The sequence below is a fragment of the Pogona vitticeps genome, chromosome 1 (assembly GCF_051106095.1).
Source record: "Pogona vitticeps strain Pit_001003342236 chromosome 1, PviZW2.1, whole genome shotgun sequence".
NCBI lineage: Eukaryota > Metazoa > Chordata > Lepidosauria > Squamata > Agamidae > Pogona > Pogona vitticeps.
In genome coordinates, this window is record NC_135783.1 from 355,785,907 (window position 1) to 355,800,858 (window position 14,952).

At 41.0% G+C, this 14,952-nt stretch overlaps 2 protein-coding genes across 11 annotated transcripts in view; both read left to right on the forward strand.

The window, feature by feature from the left end:
* The window catches only part of LOC140706082 (uncharacterized), a 276,919-nt gene that overhangs the window by 218,738 nt on the left and 43,229 nt on the right, over window positions 1-14,952 (forward strand). For 7 of the 10 annotated variants that reach the window (XM_078384426.1, XM_078384438.1, XM_078384431.1 and 4 more), the window contains one exon: window positions 7,634-11,331. The exons of the other annotated variants lie outside the window; for them this stretch is intronic. In XM_078384426.1, the coding sequence (XP_078240552.1) occupies window positions 7,634-10,630 (2,997 nt within the window). In that variant the 3' untranslated portion in view covers window positions 10,631-11,331. Of the gene's footprint in view, window positions 1-7,633; window positions 11,332-14,952 lie in introns of those variants that run through there. 10 annotated transcript variants of the gene reach the window in all.
* Window positions 1-14,952, forward strand: part of LOC144586363 (uncharacterized) — a 222,623-nt gene that overhangs the window by 164,442 nt on the left and 43,229 nt on the right. The window lies entirely within an intron of this gene.

Consider the following 14,952-nt stretch of genomic DNA (forward strand, 5'->3'; position numbering starts at 1 on the left):
CTGTTCCAAGTCCTCCATACAGAGCACGATACCATAGTCTTTCGAGACTGAAGGATGCCTACATTTGGTTGACACACTCTCCCCTCCCCCAATCTGCAAGGCGAAACAGCTTGCAGCATGGTCACTATTCCCTAGGGACTGAGTGACATTCCGGTCCCTAACCAGGTCCTGAGTACCATGCAATAATAGATCCAGAGTCCCCTGTCCTCTCTGTTGGGCTCCATGAGAAATTGCTCCAAGGCACAGTCGTTTTGCATGTCAAGAAACCCAGTCTCTCTTTCTTCAACTTAGCACGCATTGGCCCAGTCGACGTGAGGAGAATTAATGTCCCCCGTGATTCCAGTCCTGTCCCTTTTGGACACCTCCCTGATCTCTCTCTGCATTTCAATTTTTCCCCCTCAAGTTTTTGATCTGGAGGATGATAGCAAGCCCCCCACCCACTATCTCTTTGCTCCTTGGCTTGGCAGTTTAACCCACAGTGATTCTGTGATGGAGTCCGACCCGCCGTCCATCTCCATTCTGCTGGATTCTACCCCTTCTTTGTCCGAGATGGCCACCCACCTCCAACACGCCCAGCCCTGTCTATCCCTCCTCTAGACTATATTGTCTGGGATTGCATCATCCCACTGGTTCTAGGAAATCCCACCAGGTTTCCTTTATGACCACTGTCTCAATCTTATATCCTCTCAATATTCCAGTTCTTTCATCTTTGCTCAGGCGCTTCGGGCGTTTGCATGAAAGCCTCTGCATATGGGGTCCCCCAAGAAGGGCTGCTTGTTTGCTCCTCCTTCCAGTGGACCAACAATTCCATCCCATCACACTCTCTGTCCTAATTACTACACTATCATCACGTTGTTGTGCCCTACCCTCTCCACCCTCTTTCCATAGGGATGAGGAGTCCCAAAATGAATGCCTCTCGGCTCCTGTTGACTTCTTCCCTCCCCCCGGGGATACGGTTGAAAAGATGCTCTGCCACCTTTTAAATGTTACATGCCAGCAGTCTGGTTCCATGTTCATTCAAGTGAAGCCTGTACCTCTTGTACAAGCCCAGCTTGTCCCGAAACATCCTAAAACAGTGTTGAATGAATCTAAACCCCTGCCCTGGACATCATCCATGCGTTGAGACCCCTGACTTCCACCTGCCTAGCTGGCCCAGTGTGCGGAATAGGTAGCGCTACCTTTGAGATACAGTAATATGTTGGTTTACGTACGCCTCGTTTAGGTAATTTCTGGTTTATGAAGGTAAATCAGTTCAAAATAATTCTTTGGTTTACGTTTTTTTTTTCCCATTTCTTTTGCATTGTAAAGGAAGTTTCCCTGCGCCTGGAGATTAATGCATCCTCAACAACAGCAAGTCCAGCTCAGCAGAAGATTTTAGGAGATATGATACAAAAGGAACAACAGAGTAAAGAAATGCAATCTATCCTAGAGATGTTTGCAGACATAAAAATAAATCAACAAAGGATAGAAGAAACGATTGGCACAAATCAAGCCAGGCTAGAGAATAAAATGGAAGAGATTAATCAACAGATAACTACATTAACTAACCAAATCTCAGAAATAAATCAGGAAGTCCAACAGAATAAAATACAAATCCAACAGCTAGACCAGAAAAGCACACAAAATAGCCAACAAATAGAAGCATTGAAACAAGAAAAGGACAAAACCCAAGAAATCTTAAAGAAATACGAAGAAGCAACATTGACAATAGAAATGGACAGAGCATCAAATATTCTGAGATTTCGTAACATCCCAGAAAATAACGATATGGATCTACTAGATCAAATGGTGGAAGTCTTAGCAGAATTTCTAGACATAGAAAAATCACAGATGAATCGTGAAATCGCGGAGATCTTCAGAATAAACTCAAGTTTTGCGAGGAGGAACAAGTTGCCAAGACATGTCCATATAACCTTTTTGAGGAGGAAAATTAAAGAAGACATACTGAAACGGTCAAGGGAAAGCCCATTAAAGATCCAAGGTGAAGAAATTGAAGTCTTAAAGCAGATCCCTTGGAAAATCCGAGAGATTCGAAAACAATACCTCTTCTTAACAAAAAAATTAAATGAGAAGGACATAAACTTTAGATGGATAATACCCGAAGGAATTATAGTAAACTGGCAGTCAAAAAGAGTTAGATTAGACAATTTGGATAAAGCCAAAGAATTCTATGAGAAATACATCGCTACAATAGGAAAACAAAGTGTTTCAATAGAGGTAGAAGAAGAAAGGTGTGGGACAAGACAACAAGGGAAAAGAAGGGAGATTGACTATGAAATTGAGGGAAAGAGGGAAACCAGAGCAAAAAACCCAATATATAAGTGAACTTGGAAACAATAACAATATTTTCAGTAAACATAAACGGACTAAACTCTCCAAGGAAAAGAAGGGAAACTCTTTCAAAGCTACAAAAAGAAAAAGCAGATATAATTGTTCTCCAGGAAACTCACATTAAAGAAAAAAATTGTAAATTATTAGAATATCCAAAGACAGGTAAACTGTTTTATGCCTGTGATCCCAAACAGAAGAAAAGAGGAGTCGCTATTTATGTGAAAAGCCACAAGGAAGCCAAATTTATCTATGCAGATCAAGAAGGAAGAACTTTAATGATAGAAACAGAGATCAATAATAAAAAAACACTGATAGCTGCCATATATGCTCCTAACCAAGCCCAAGAAATATTTTACAAGAGGCTTCATAATACTCTGAGAGAAAAGAACCACCAAAATATTTGTTTAATAGGAGACTTCAACGCTATAGTGGACCCAGTAAAAGACTACAAAAAGAACCATAAAGGGAAAAAGAAAAGAAATACACTACCCAAAACATTTTCTCAAATGATAGAACAGCTTAGATTGGAAGATACTTGGAGAAGACACAATGAAGACAAGCTGCAGTATACTTTTTACTCAACTCGACATGAATCCTGGTCCAGGATCGACATGATTTGGACAACATCTGAGTTGAGGATAGGAATAGAGGAAGTAATTATACAAACAAACATATGGGCAGACCATAACCCGCTTAAAATTACCTGGAAAGGAGAAATGAAACAAAAAGGAAGGTGGACACTCAATACAAAGATCCTGAAAGAACAAGAATTCATAAATAACGTGAAAAAAGAAATGAAATACTACTTCAAAGAAAATGAAACACAACAAACTTCGACACAGATGATATGGGATGCAGCAAAAGCGGTATTCCGTGGACTGGCAATATCATACATAATCAAAAGGAATAAAATAAAAAAACAGAGATACAATAATATGAAAGAAGAACATAAGAAGCTGGAACTAGAGCTACAAAACAACCCTAACAACAAATTGGTGAAAAAGGAAATGAACATCTTGAAACATAAAATGAATCTTATAGAAACAGAAGAAATGGCACAACAAATAAAGGCCGCAAAGCAAGATTTTTTTGAAAATGCAAACAAACCAGGACTCTGGCTAGCATACAAATTGAAGAAACAAAAAGAAAAAAGATTAATAAACAGAATAAAAGACAAAAAAGGTGTACTACAAACTCAGAAAAGCCAAATACATAACATAATAAAGGAATTTTATAACAATCTTTATAAAGCGCGAGTAGTAGATGAGAAGAAGATAAGAAACTATTTGGAAAGAGCAAATCCCCCCCAAATACCAGATGAAATAAAAAAGATGATGAATGCCGAAGTAACAACGATGGAAATAATGGAAAGTATAAATAAGCAAAAAAATGAGAAAACTCCTGGTCCAGATGGGCTTCCCGCGGAATACTATAAAACATTTCAAGAAGAATTACTGGAACCACTAAAAAAGGTGTGTAATCAAGCACTAAAAGAAGAAACGATTCCAGAAACCTGGTTGGAAACAAACATTACGCTATTACCCAAGGAAGGAACAGATCTAACTCAAATAGGGAACTACAGACCAATTTCACTACTTAACGTAGACTATAAAATATTTGCAAATGTCATGGCGGAAAGATTGAAAAAATATTTAGTACAATTTATACATGAAGACCAAAACAGCTTCCTCCCCAAACGACAATTAAAAAACAACATAAGAACAATAATAAATATCTTAGAATATTATGAAGAACACCCAGAAAAACAAATGGCACTTTTATTTTTAGATGCTCAAAAAGCTTTTGACAATCTAAACTGGGAATTTATGAAAGCACAATTGGAGGTTATGGACGTTGGACAAAATTTTCTAAACATGATAAAAGCAATTTATACAAAGCAAAGAGCAAAAATAATCGTAAATGGAGAAGGAACAGACAAAATCGAAATTACTAAAGGTACACGACAAGGGTGCCCACTCTCTCCTCTACTCTTTATTCTTTCATTGGAAATACTAAATAGAGAAGTAAGAAAAAGTGAAGAAATACAAGGAACAAAGATTAAAGATGAAACATACAAACTCCAAGCATTTGCAGATGATTTGGTCTTTATTCTGGAAAATCCAGTGGAAACAGCCCCAAATTTACTTCAGCAAATAAAGGAATACGGCCATGTAGCTGGACTAGAAATAAACCAAGAAAAAACAACATTTATAACCAAAAATCTAACTCAGGAACAAAAGACTCAACTTACATCCAAGACAGGAATTCAAATAGCCAAAAAAGTAAAATATTTAGGAATAAACTTGACTGCTAGAGGGTCCTCATTAAAGGAAGACAATTATGGGAAACTCCTGGAACATATAAAACAAGAGCTGACAAGATGGGAGAAATTACAATTATCCTTTCTAGGTAAAATTGCAACGATCAAAATGAACATCCTCCCAAAAGTAATTTTCCTCTTTCAAAATCTACCAATTAAATTAGAGCAGAAATTTTTTCAAGAGCTAAATACTTTAGTTACAAAATTTATATGGCAAAGGAAGAAGCCCAGAATTAAACTTAAACTGTTACAAGATGCAAAAGAAAGAGGGGGATTTGGCCTACCAAATTGGAATTTATATTATCAAGCGAGTGCTCTGAATTGGATTAAGGAGTGGATAAAATTAAAAAACAAAAGAATACTATATTTAGAAGGACATGAACTTCAGGCGGGCTGGCATGCCTTCCTATGGTATGGGAAAGCAAAAACTCATAAATACTTCGAGAGAAATATAATAAGAAATTCTCTACTAAAAGTCTGGGAAAAAAATTAAATGTAAAATGTATATAAAAACTCCTAGGTGGATCTCACCGATGGAAGCATTCACGTACCCAAACCTATTGAAATTTGAGAAAATAACGACATATAACGAGCTCCTAAATAAGGAAGGACTGTTAAAGACAAAAGATCAACTAGAGAGTCAAGGACTGACTTTTTCATGGTGGCCCCAACTACAACTGCAATCGATCTATAACCAGGATAAAAAAACAGGAGGATTTTATAGCGAATACACAGCACTTGATAAAATATTACTCACTACAGAAAAACAACAAACTCAAAAAGCATATAAGTTTTTATTGCAATGGGACACTCAAGATGAGGAGGTTAAGGAAACAATGGTAAAATGGTCAAAAAATTTTGGATATAGTATTGAACTTGAGAAATGGCAACAAATGTGGACTAAAAATCTTAAATTAACATTAGCAACGTCATATAAGGAAAATTTGTATAAAATGTTTTATAGATGGCATCTCCGTCCATCCAGACTTGCAAAAATTTCTGCCAATATTTCGAATAAGTGCTGGAAATGTAAAAACCAAGAAGGAACCTATTACCACACATGGTGGACATGTGATACTGCAAAGAAATACTGGGTCAAACTGTATACATGGATCAAACAAATGACTAAACAAGAAATACAGTTTAAGCCAGAAACGTTTTTATTGGGACTAATACCAAATAATATAAATAAGCAAAGTTATTACTTAATATCACATGTCCTTACAGCTGCTAGATTAGCATGGGCACAAGTATGGAAGGAGGGAGACCCACCAAAAGACGAAGTGATTATCAAAAAAATATTAGAGTGCGCTGAAATAGATAGACTTACAAAGAGACTAAAAGGGCAAGAAAAGTCAACTTACTATGAAAGCTGGAATATGTTCTATGAATGGTGGAAAGCAAAAACTTTGTAATAAATAGAAAATGACCAAAAGGAATAATGAGGAGAAGACACTGCTGAAAGAAATGTGTTATTATACAAAAGGCTTGTAGGCTAAGCTCTACAGTATGTATCGTTTGTAGATAGAGATTTAGGCATATGTGTGTATATATACTGTATGTCTATGTTTGGATATGTGTATATAAAGTAAAAAATAAAAAAAAATATAAAAAAAAATAGCGCCGCCACCGTCGCTATGGCAATCCGCGTTCCGGTTTATGTATTTTTCACATAACGTAATGTCCTGGAGGACACATTGATTTCATAAATCGAGGTACTACTTTAACATGCAGCATTTAGAACTTATGCTGGGGTCAAATACCGTACCTTCTCAATTTCAATGCATGCATTGTTGCTTTAATTCTCACAGATGTTGTTTATCAAATTCTTTCCTCTCCCTTTTTCATACACATCAGTTAAGGTAACTAACTGTGGAGCCAGAGGTTGGGAGTTCCCTTCCCTTCTAGCCCTGCAGTTCTAAGATTCTATTACCTCAGTACAGTGGTGCCCCGCATAGCGAGGTTAATCCGTTCTGGATTAACCATCGCTATGAAGAAACATCGCTAAACAGAACCGGAAAACCCATTGAGGTTCCAATGGACCCCAAATTTACCGTTCTGCGAAGCTTTCCCATAGCGCAGACATTTTCGCACCCACGGTAAGCGAAGGCAGGGCGTGAAAACGCTGCGCGCGGCCATTTTGGGTCTTCCAGCGGCCATTTTGGAACCGCCGAACAGCTGATCCCCTGACATCGCAATGCAATGTTTTGCCATTCAAAACGTCGCAATGCGATCGCATTAGCGACCCGAAAAAATGGGTCGCTATGCGAATTCGTCGTTAAACAGTGCGCTCGTTAAGCGAGGCACCACTGTACCTATTTCTCTGACCATTTCTGCTACCTAGACTGTTGTCAGAAATTCCTGATGATTCTCTACCCGTAACAGCATTTTACCAACTCTACATCCCATCCCTTTCATGGATTTGTCCTTTCTCTTCACCCTCCGAATAAAAATCTCTGCAGACTTTGTGAGTTTCCAGCATTGACCACTAACTGCTCTTTACTGGTTTTGGAGTCCAATAATTTAGCTGCATCACATTCATCCAATTTTATTCTTCCTTTCTATCCCCAACCCTCTCCCCCCCATTTTTGCCCAACAATCCTTTAATTCAAATATTTGTTTCCTCTTTAATCAACTTTGAGAAATTAATTTCTAATTTTCTAGAAGCTGACGTACAATCATTGGGGAGATTTGAGAAGGAAAAGAAGTTAATATACTTTGATTTTGATGTACCTATTTGGGTGTGGAAATGATCCTCCGTTCATGACTCCCCGCTCCAAAAGGTCCCTCAGTGAAGAGCCCTTCCAACTCCAAGCCCAAAGGAACAACCTCCCGTCTGGCCTCATCCCCTCCCTGCTTCTCCCTTCCCTTTTTGGCTGTCTTTCCTTCCTCCTCCGTGACTCAGACGGAGCCCGAACACATCATTCCTTATTCCTGCAGATTTTGGAAGTGACTGTTTGTCTTCTTTTTTTAATCTACCAGATGATGAACAGGAGAAGAAGAATTGCCCAGCAACATCTCGGGCAACCTGGGCAGGAACTCATCATTAAGCAAGAAAAGAGAGAATTGAAAATCAGAAGGGGCAGAAATGGATTTTACATGAAAGGACTGACACAGAGGAGAAACCACATCAATGCATGTCACCTCAGTAGATATCAAAGAACACATGCAGGGGAGAAACTGTACCCATGCATGGAATGTGGAAGGAGCTTCAGTCAGAACAAGAGCCTCCATATACACCATAGAACTCACACTAGAGAGGAACCATATGAATGCATAGAATGTGGAAAGAGATTTAGTATGAGTGGTGTCCTTAAGTTACAACAAAGGACCCACACTGGGGAGAAACCACATGAATGCATGGAATGTGGAAAGAGATTTAGTAGGAGTGGTGAGCTTAGGTTACATCAAAGGACACACACTGGGGAGAAACCACATAAATGCATGGAATGTGGCAAGAGCTTTCGTCAGAATGGAGACTTTAGGCTACATCAAAGGACCCACACTGGGGAGAAACCACATAATTGCATGGCATGTGGAAAGACCTTTAGTTGCAGTGGTTCACTTCGGTTACATGAAAGGACTCACACTGGAGAGAAACCACATAAATGCATGGAATGTGGAAAAAGCTTTAATCAGAGTAGTAATCTTAGGGTACACAAAAGAATTCATACTGGGGAGAAACCATATAAATGCATGGAATGTGGAAAGAGTTTTAGTAGGAATGGTGCCCTTAGGTCACATCAAAGGACCCACACTGGGGAGAAACCACATAAATGCATAGAATGTGGAAAGAGCTTTAGTTGCAGTGGTTCACTTAGGTTACATGAAAGGACTCACACTGGAGAGAAACCACATAAATGCATGGAATGTGGAAAGAGCTTTAATCAGATTAGTAAGCTTAAGGTACACAAAAGAATTCATACTGGGGAGAAACCACATAATTGCATGGAATGTGGAAAGACCTTTAGTTGCAGTGGTTCACTTAGGTTACATCAAAGGACCCACACTGGGGATAAACCACATAAATGCATGGAATGTGGAAAGAGCTTTAATCGGAGTAGTAACCTTAGTGTACACAAAAGAATTCATACTGGGGAGGAACCATATAAATGCATGGAATGTGGAAAGAGTTTTAATCAGAGTGGTAGCCTTAGGTCACATCAAAGAACTCACAATGGAGAGAAACCTTATAAATGTGTGGAATGTGGAAAGAGCTTCAGTTGGAGTAGTGCCCTTAGGATACATCAAAGGATCCATACTGGAGAGAAACCACATAAATGCATGGAATGTGGAAAGAGCTTTAGGACGAGTGGTGTACTTAGGTTACATCAAAGAATCCACACTGGGGAGAAACCACATAAATGCATAGAATGTGGAAAGAGCTTTAATCAGGGTGGGTACCTAAAGTTACATCAAAGGACCCACACTGGGGATAAACCACATAAATGCATGGAATGTGGAAAGAGCTTTAGTTGCAGTAGTTCACTTAGGTTACATGAAAGGACTCACACTGGAGAGAAACCACATAAATGCATGGAATGTGGAAAGAGTTTTAATCAGAGTAGTGACCTCATGTTACATAAAAGGACTCACACTGGGGAGAAACCACATAAATGCATAGAATGTGGAAAGAGCTTTAATCAGAGTGGTGCCCTTAGGGTACATCAAAGAACTCATACTGGAGAGAAACCATATAAATGCAAGGAATGTGGAAAGAGCTTTAATCAGAGTAGTAATCTTAGTGCACATCAAAGGACCCACACTGGGGAGAAACCACATAAATGCATGGAATGTGGAAAGAGCTTTAGTCAGTGTGTACACTTAAGGTTACATCAAAGGACTCACAGTGGGGAAAAACCACATAAATGCATAGAATGTGGAAAGAGCTTCAGTACGAGTGTTGCCCTTCGATTACATCAAAGGACCCACACTGGGGAGAAACCATATAAATGCATGAAGTGTCGAAAGAGCTATAATAGCAGTATTGCCCTTAGGTTACATCAAAGGACTCACACTGGAGAGAAACCACATAAATGCATGGAATGTGGAAAGAGCTTCAGTAGGAATGGTGACCTCAGGTTACATCAAAGGACCCACACTGGTGAGAAACCATATAAATGCATGGAATGTGGAAGAAGTTTTAGTCGGAATGGAAACCTTAAGTTACATGAAAGAGCGCATACTGGGGAGAAGCCACATAAATGCATGGAATGTGGAAAGAACTTTTATCAGAAGGGACACCTTAGGGTACATCAAAGGGCTCACAATGGGGAGAAACCATATAAATGCATAGAATGTGGAAAGAGCTTTAGTATCAGTAGTGCCCTAAGGTTACATCAAATGACTCACACTGGGGAGAAACCACATAAATGCATGGAATGTGGAAAGACCTTTAATCAGAGTACTCACCTCAGGTTACATCAAAGGACCCACACTGGGGAGAAACCACATAAATGCATAGAATGTGGAAAGAGCTTTAGTCAGAAGGCACACCTTAGGTTACATGAAAGAACTCACACTGGAGAGAAACCACATAAATGTATGGAATGTGGAAAGAGCTTTAGTTACAGCGGTGCCCTTAGGTCACATCAAAGGACCCACACTGGGGATAAACCACATAAATGTGTGGAATGTGGAAAGAGCTTTAGTTACAGCGGTGCCCTTAGGTCACATCAAAGGGCCCACACTGGGGAGAAACCATATAAATGCATGGAATGTGGAAAGAGCTTTAGTCAGGGTGGACACTTTAGGTTACACCAAAGGACTCACACTGGGGAGAAACCACATAAATGCATGGAATGTGGAAAGAGCTTTAGTACGAGTGGTAACCTTAGATTACATCAAAGGACTCACACTGGGGAGAAACCTTATAAATGCACGGAATGTGGAAAGAGCTTTAGTAGGAGTGATAACCTAAGGTCACATCAAAGGACCCACACTACAGAGAAATCACATGCCATATTTTTCCATGTATAAGTCTATACTTTTGTCTAAAATGTTTTAGACTAAAAGCAGAGAGTCGTCTTTGACACAGAAGTAAGCTGAGGAGAGAAAAAATATGTGGAAGGGAAAGCAGGGATCAAAGTGATCCTGCAGGGCTTTCATCCATTTCCCCCTACACTTGCTAAGCCCCACTTAGGTTTCTTAATTTTGGGTTAGAAAAGTGGGGGGGCATCTTTTACATGGAAAAATACGGTAAATGCATGGAATGTGGCAAGACCTTCATCAGTATGGACACTTTAGGTCACGTCTAAGGACTCATGGTGGGGAGAAACCACTTAAATGCATAGAATGTGCAAAGAACTTTAATACAATTGTTATCCTTAGGTTTCATCAAAGTACCCACACTGGGGAGTGTGGCGGAATGTCCACATCACTCCTATCCATCATATGGAGCTCAAGTGCAGAGCCTATGATATTACAGGAGAAGCAGAGTTAGAGTGAGTGAGAGACAGAGAGAAAGGGAGATAGGGAATGGAAGTGAGAGAGTTAGGACATTGAATTGAAAGATAAGTTGGAATTGAGAGGAAGGTTGGAGTCTTACAGAGAATAGGAAATAGTTAAAAATAATAGAGAATAGTCAAAGAATATTGTTAATGTGGTTATTGTGAATAAAAGCACATACAGGCAAATGTGTAATCAAATCCAATTTATTAAATGATCCTCAACAACTGTGATTTACATTTGTGATTTTCATACGAACTAAAAGATCAGTAAACCTGTTGTATTGGCAGCACATTTCTGAGATATATTTGGTATAGTTTGGACTAGATCCACTGGTGGCAGCGTAAAGAGAGGAAACACATCCAGAGGGTGGACCTGTGTTTGGGGAGAACAAACAAGGGACACTAGGGGACGTGACAGGGAGAAACCACATAAATGCCTGGAATGTGGAAAGAGCTTTAGTCAGAATGGACGCTGTGGCGGAATGCAAAAGAAAGGCTGAAAAGATCCAGTGGATGGGTGACTGCAAGGAGGCCTTTAATAAGTTGAAGATCCCCTTTGGATCGTATGAATTCCGTGTCTTAAGCTTTGGATTGAGAAATGCTCTAGCAATGTTTCAAAGGCTCATGGACCAAACATTACAAGGGCTTAGGGAATTCGGAGTAGCATACATCGACGATATAGGGATCTATAGTCAGATATGGTAAGATCACATGAGCCATATTGAAACAGTGCTACAGAGCTACATGAGACCGGGTTAACAGTAAAAGCTAGTACTGTAAATGCCAACTGGGTAACTCGGAATTAAAATACTTAGGCCATTTAGTAGGGGAATTTAAAATAGAAGTTTTGAGCACTCAGAGTCTCCTAAAAGAGCACCTGAGGCTTGAACAGGGAGGTTCCAGGTGTAAGTGTACTCCTAATACAGCTGAGCTGAGTCCGGGTACCCAGCCAGGCAGTACCACTTACCCTTTTCCCAAGTCCGTTCTAATTAGCAATTAACTGAAGAAAAACAAAGACAGAAAACATGAGCTTTGGAGTCTGCCGAGACGAACAAAACTCAGGCTATTAATGGCCTCAAGTAGCATATCTGTGGCCTGACACTTAATTTTGCAGGGTTGCTGCTCAAGAGACCAAATGTAGGATTTTAAAAATCATTGTTTTATTAGAAAAATAAAGTATTTAGAGATATTCGGTATTTTTGCAAAAGCATAGCAATCCTAAACCTCCTTAGGAGATTTAGGCCTGGATGAAGCCCAGGTGCATCTCTATGGGTGTTCTGCTGAATCCTTTGTCTGTTGGGGGGGGGGAGTTGCTGTTTTCTCCCTCATCACATGGTCCAAGAGGGAGGGCCTGCTTGTTTTAACTGGGAAGTGGCTGGACCTTGCCTCCACTTCCTTAGGAGGTTTAGGCCTGGATGAATACTCTAACTCCACCTCCAATCCTAATTTGGTAAATAGAAATCACCTGAGCAAAGGCAGAGCCTCAGCTCTAAAGGAGGATGTGCAGGATAGTGTGTCTAACGGCATGTGAAACTCTCTAATCCTACTTTTTACCCAAATTTTGTAAGTAGGAAAACCAACTAACATCTTGTACACCTGGGGGAGTATACTTTTAAAGGTCAGATCATACTTCCACACTATTAGAGATCAGGCCGGGTAGGTGGGGCTCGTCAGCCCTTGAAGGCAGCCCATCTAGGAGAAGGAAAACTCCAAATTTAAACCTCCACTGCCTTGTGGCTATATCCACTTATGGAAAGGGCTTCAGGAGATAACCTCGAGGCAAAATCCGGAGCCGGAGTCCCGGAGGCACTTTGTGTCACTCTGCCAACTCCTGCGACGTTGCTGGAACCAGTTGTATTGGCTCTTGCCTCTCCACTGGACCATTTCAGTGACGTGGAGAGGGGGGATTTGCTGCTTGGGTAACAGCCTATCCTCCATATTATTTTACCCAGGCTTCGTGCTCTGGAGAGGACACTCCAGCTTTGCATACAGCGTCGAAACAACAGGGGAAGTAGCAGTTACCAGTTATAAGTCTTTGCTCAATTGGCGTGGAGCAGGACGCCAGGGGCTACTTCTGACGGTGGGAGAGGTCATTGCACCTCACTAGGTAGATACCGCCCGCCTTAAGCTGGGCAGCCCCCAGCCAGTAAGGTGCTACCTCGCCACGGTCTGTTAACTTCACGGGGTGCGTGGGGTTTAGGGTCAAACCCGACAAGCAGATCGATAACTGTGCACCATGCAACAATTGTAAGAAAATTTCTGCCCTTAAGCTGGGCATCTGGAATGTACGGACAATGACCCCTGGCTTTCCTGACTATGGCTTTCCTAACGACCTGCAAGAAACAGACGATGTGCGCAAGACAGCTGTCATTGACATGGAACTGAGTAGACTGCAGATGGACATTGTTGCCTTACAAGAGACAAGACTGCCAGACTCAGGATCTGTCAAAGAAAAAAACTTCTCATTCTTCTGGCTGGGAAAACCATCGAATGAGACCAGGGAGTATGGTGTTGGCTTTGCAGTCAGAAATACTCTCCTGAGATGCATTGTTCCACCTACTGTGGGGAGTGAAAGAACCCTGTCTCTGCAGCTCCACTCATCAGCAGGACCAGTAACCCTCATTAGCGCATATGCACCAACACTGTCATCCACTCCAGAAGTGAAAGACAAATTCTATGACGATCTGGCAGCTACTATCCAAAAAGTCCCTGAAAGAGAGGCACTGTTCATTCTTGGAGACTTTAACGCTAGAGTGGGTGCTGATCATAATTCTTGGCCCACTTGTCTAGGCCATTTTGGCATTGGAAAGATGAATGAAAATGGCCAACGCTTGCTGGAGTTTTGCTGCTATTATGGTCTTTGTGTCAGCAACACATTCTTTAACACGAAGCTGCAACACAGAGTTTCCTGGAGGCATCCAAGATCCAAGCATTGGCATCAGCTCAATCTAATCCTCACTAGACATTCCAGCCTTCCTAGTATTACGATCACACACAGTTACCAGAGTGCTAATTGTGATACTGATCACTCCCTGGTGTGTAGTAGAGTAAAACTACGAACAAAGAGAGTATATCACACAAAAAAGGAAGGAAGACCACGCATTGACATCAGCAAGACTTGCGATCAAAGAAAAGTGAAGGAATTTGCCCAAGCACTTGAGGAAGTCCTTCCAGGTCCGGCTAATGCAAATGCACCTGAACGATGGGAACACTTCAAGAACACTGTCTATAACACCGCCTTGTCCACCTTTGGCAAGAAGACCAAAAAGATGGCTGACTGGTTCGAAGCCCATTCAGAGGAGTTAATGCCAGCCATCGAGGATAAGAGAAGAGCTCTAGCAGCATACAAAGCCTGTCCTAATGAGTACAACTTGCAAGCTCTTCGAGCTGCTCGCAGTCAAGTCCAACAGGCTGCCAGAAGATGCTCCAACAATTATTGGCTCCAGCTCTGCTCTCAGATACAGTTAGCAACGGACCCAGGTAACATCAAAGGAATGTATGACGGTATCAAGCAGGCCTTAGGTCCAGTACAGAAGAAATCTGCTCCCCTGAAGTCTGCTACAGGTGTGCTCATCCAGGACCGAGCACAGCAGATGGAACGCTGGGTACAGCACTACTCTGAGCTATATTCCAGAGAGAATGTAGTAACCGAAGAAGCATTAAATAACATTGAGTGCCTGCCTATCTTGGAAGAGCTGGACAGCGAACCAACCCTAGCAGAAATAAAAGCGGCCTTGGACTCCCTCGCCTCTGGCAAGGCACCTGGAAAGGATAACATCCCCGCTGAAGTGCTGAAATGTTGTAAGGAGATCATCACCTCCGAACTGTCTCTGCTGGAGGGAAGGTGAAGTA